The sequence below is a fragment of the Clupea harengus genome, chromosome 23, assembly GCF_900700415.2.
Source record: "Clupea harengus chromosome 23, Ch_v2.0.2, whole genome shotgun sequence".
NCBI lineage: Eukaryota > Metazoa > Chordata > Actinopteri > Clupeiformes > Clupeidae > Clupea > Clupea harengus.
The window spans coordinates 23,736,037-23,741,036 of record NC_045174.1 but is presented as its reverse complement, the minus strand read 5'-3'; the positions used below and the strand labels follow the sequence as shown (position 1 = coordinate 23,741,036).

The 5,000-nt window shown below is 44.9% G+C and overlaps 1 protein-coding gene across 1 annotated transcript in view; it reads right to left on the bottom strand.

The window, feature by feature from the left end:
- Positions 1-2,560: 2,560 nt before the first annotated feature.
- Positions 2,561-5,000, bottom strand: part of LOC116218638 (glutamine-rich protein 2-like) — a 6,410-nt gene continuing 3,970 nt past the window's right edge. The window contains exons 3-4 of the mRNA XM_031560895.2: positions 3,255-3,365; positions 2,561-2,757 (exon numbers count right to left, since the gene is read on the bottom strand). Of these exons, the coding sequence (XP_031416755.1) occupies positions 2,621-2,757; positions 3,255-3,365 (248 nt within the window). The 3' untranslated portion in view covers positions 2,561-2,620. The remainder of the gene's footprint in view (positions 2,758-3,254; positions 3,366-5,000) is intronic.

Below are 5,000 nucleotides of genomic sequence, written 5' to 3'. Positions count from 1 at the left end.
CTACCCTTTCAACCCTACGTGATGTTGAACATCATATACACACACACACACACACACCTTCACACACACACACACGTGATCTACCCTTTCAACCCTACGTGATGTTGAACATCATATACACACACACACACACACACACACACACACACACACACACACACCTTCACACACACACACACACGTCATCTACCCCTTCAACCCTACGTGATGTTGAACTGCACTGAAACACAATTCTCACACTCTCACACACACACACACACACCTTCACACACACACACACACACATCATCTACCCCTTCCCCCCTACGTGATGTTGAACTGCACTGAAACACAATTCTCACACTCTTTGGGGTGAAAAGAGGTGATGGATTTACTGATGCACACACACACACACACACACACACACACACACACACACACACACACAGAGAGCTGTGGTGTTATGCAAACTGCACTGGTCTACAAAATGGGTTAACAGAGGAAGGAAGTGGTTAGAAGTGTGTGTGTCAGAGAACAGCAAGTAACTGTGGTGTGTGTGTGTGTGTGTGTGTGTGTGTCTCAGAGAACAACAGGTGACTGTGATGTGTGTGTGTGTGTGAAGGAAAGAACAGTGTGTACCCCGTGTGACCTAAAGACAGTAAGTTCAGCAAGGACTCAACAACCTCAACTACAAACACACACACACTCAACAACCTCAACTACACACACACACACACCCATTCATATATCTCAACTACACACACACACACACACACACACATTCATATATCTCAACTACTACACACACACACATTCATATATCTCAACTACACACACACACATTCATATATCTCAACTACACACACACACACTCATATATCTCATCTACACACACACACACGCACATTCATATATCTGAACTACACACACACACACACACACATTCATATATCCCAACTACACACACAGACACACATTCATATATTTCAACTACACACACACACATTCATATATCTCATCTACACACACACACACACACATTCATATATCTCAGCTACACACACACACACACACACACACACACATTCATATATCCCAACTACACACACACACACACATTCATATATCCCAACTACACACACAGACACACATTCATATATCTCAGCTACACACACACACACACACACACACATTCATATATCCCAACTACACACACACACACACATTCATATATCCCAACTACACACACAGACACACATTCATATACTTCCCAGGAGAGAGATGGTCTGGCCTGATCTTGAGCGATTCAGAGATCATGAATCCTGGATGGGGTCTTCGCACACCCACCCCCCTGTATACACACACATTATGTGTGTGTGTGTGTGTGTACACACATTCCAGTCTGGATTGTAATTCCCACGGAGGATGATGGGAGAAATTAGCCAAACAAGCAGCAGAGGATGACTGGTATTGAGTCTCTCTCTCTCTCTCTCTCTCTCTCACACACACACACACACACACTTTCTCTCTCTCTCTCACACACATTCTCTCTCTCTCTTTCTATCTCTCCCTCTCACACACACACACACACACTTTCTCTCTCTCACACACACACACACACACACACACTTTCTCTCTCTCACACACACACACACATTCTCTCTCTTTCTACCTCTCTCTCTCATACACACACACATACACGCATTCTCTCTCACACAACACACACACTCTCATTCTCTCTCTCTCTCTCTCTCATTCTCTCTCTCTCTCTCTCTCTCTCACAGCACAGACACCCCAGCAGACTCAAGCTACACGTGGAGCATCACAGCATCACAGGTGGAGCATCACAGGTGGAGCAGACAGGTGTGGAGCAGACAGGTGTGGAGCAGACAGGTGGAGCAGACAGGTGTGGAGCAGACAGGTGGAGCAGACAGGTGTGGAGCAGACAGGTGTGGACCCCCGGTCTAGAACCTACCTGGCCTTCCCACACCAGAACCAGGCAGGATCTCTCCGGGTCTAATAAGGACGAGGTCCATTCTGAGGGTGTTAATAATGACCTTAACCTGTGACCTCTACCTGTGAATAATGACCTTTACATGTGAATAATGATCTCTACCTGTGACCTACCTGTGAATAATGTCCTCTACCTGTGAATAATGACCTTGACCTGTGAATAATGACCTCTACCTGTGAATAATGACCTTGACCTGTGAATAATGATCTCTACCTGTGAATAATGACCTTGACCTGTGAATAATGATCTCTACCTGTGAATAATGACCTTGACCTGTGAATAATGATCTCTACCTGTGAATAATGACCTCTACCTGTGAATAATGACCTCTACCTGTGAATAATGACCTTTACATGTGAATAATGACCTCTACCAAAGCACTTTGAGCTGCATTATTTTGCATGAAAGGTGCTATATAAATAAAGTTTTATTATTAGTAGTATTATTACCTGTGATTAATGAACTTAACCTGTGATTAATGATCTTTAAATGTGAACAATGATCTTTACATGTGGTTAATGACCTCTGTGTCACTAAGTCAGGAAGCAGGAGATGTGCAGGCTGATGTGCTGCTGAATGTAAACATGTTTATTAAAATATTAACCAGAAAAGTCATTGGTCAGGCCTCTACAGTGACGTCACGGGCTCATCCTCTGATTGGGTGAGGTCCACAGTCAGCTGCACGGCGCGCTGTGGTTGGTCGGTGTCTCGGGACATGCAGCCTATGGAGGAGAGGGGGCGGTCCTTCATAGTAGTGCTGGAGGCTGAGTGTGACATGAAAGGTGAAAGGTGAAAGGTGAAAGGTGAAAGAAATGTCAACCAATCAGCTGCCACATGTGATAACCAACAACCCTGATCTATCCCTTTTTCTTTTATAGTTTACATTTATACAGAGAGAGAGAATGTGTGTGTGTGTGTGTGTGTGTATGTGTGTGTGTGTGTGTGTGTGTGTGTGTGAGAGAGAGAGAGTGAGATTGTGTGTGTGTGTGTGTGTGTGTGTGTGTGTGTGTGAGAGAGAGAGAGAGTGAGATTGTGTGTGTGTGTGTGTGTGTGTGTGTGTGTGTGTGTGAGAGAGAGTGAGAGTGAGACTGTGTGTGTGTGTGTGTGTGTGTGTGTGTGTGTGAGAGAGAGAGAGTGAGACTGTGTGTGTGTGTGTGTGTGTGTGAGAGAGAGAGAGAGTGAGACTGTGTGTGTGTGTGTGTGTGTGTGTGTGTGTGTGTGTGTGTGTGTGTGTGTGTGTGTGTGTGTGTGTGTCTCCTACCTGAGCGGCTGCGTTGAGCTTTGGCACTCTGTGGTCTAACAGGCGTCACTCTGCCCAAATCTCCAGAGTTCTTAGGAGACACAGTCAGCTTCTGCTTCACATTTCCCTTACCTACACACACACACACACACACACACACACACACACACACACACACACACATACACACATACACATTATATACAGATCAATAAATAAGTAGATATATAACACACACATATGCAAAGACACTCTTAATGTAAAGTTACACAAACAGATGTAAACACATACACAGTTGAGTATACACACACACACAAACGCACACACAGTTGAGTATACACACACACAGAGTTGAGTATACACACACACACACACACACACACGCACACACGCACACACAGTTGAGTATACACACACACACACACACACACACACACGCACACACAGTTGAGTATACACACACACAGAGTTGAGTATACACACACACACACACACACACGCACACACGCACACACAGTTGAGTATACACACACACACACACACACACACACACACACACACACAGTTGAGTATACACACACACAGAGTTGAGTATACACACACACACACACACACACACGCACACACACAGTTGAGTATACACACACACACACACACACACACACACACACGCACACACAGTTGAGTATACACACACACACACACACACACACACACACACGCACAGTTGAGTATACACACACACACACACACGCACACACAGTTGAGTATACACACACACACACACACACACACACACACACACACACACACACACACAGACACACACACACACACACACACACAGACACACACACGCACGCATATGCCAGCGCGGTTAGTACGTAATTTCCTGTTTATTTATCTCTGGCAAAATCTGTGTCTCTTTATAAGTGTTTTGTAACCACACACCACCACCCCCCCCCCCCCCCCCCCCCCCCCCCCCCCCCAACCCCAGCAGCTGTCTCTTTAAGTCTCTTTCTAAGTTTGACGATAACGTGCTGAGCAGTCCTGTGCGGTGCCAGTGTGGTTAGTACGTCATTGCCTGTTTATTTATCTCTGGAAAATCTGTGTGTCTTTACAAGTGTTTGTAAACCCCCCCCCGCCCCCTCTTTTCTTTCCTACTGTGAGGCGCATTGTGTTACCTCCGTGTATGAAATGCGCCGTACAAATAAAAGTTTTATTTGACTTGATTTGATTTGATTTGATTGGATATGTAATGGATCAGGCAGAAGGTATGAGGTTACTTAGAAAACATTCATGTCTTCAAATGACAATCATCCAACATACACAAACACACATGCCCCCCCACCCACACACACACACACACACACACACACACACACAAACCTGCACACGCAGGATTAGAGGGGGAACACATTAAAGGTTATGCATGAGAAATATGAGTTCCAGAGAGTAATGTAATACACACACATACACACACACACACACACACACACACACACTCTCTCTAAAGGAGGGAAACACTTTACCAGATGACTGCACTCCCTCCACAACCCCATTCAACCTCTGGTCTCCCCCTTCACACACACACACACACACACACACACACACACACACAGGTGCATGCAAACACAGTATAGCATGGCATAGCATGGTATAGCACAGCATAGAATAGTATAGTATAGCATAGCATAGCAAAGCATAGCATAGCATAGCATAGCATAGAATAGAATAGAATAGTATAGTATAGTATAGTATAGTATA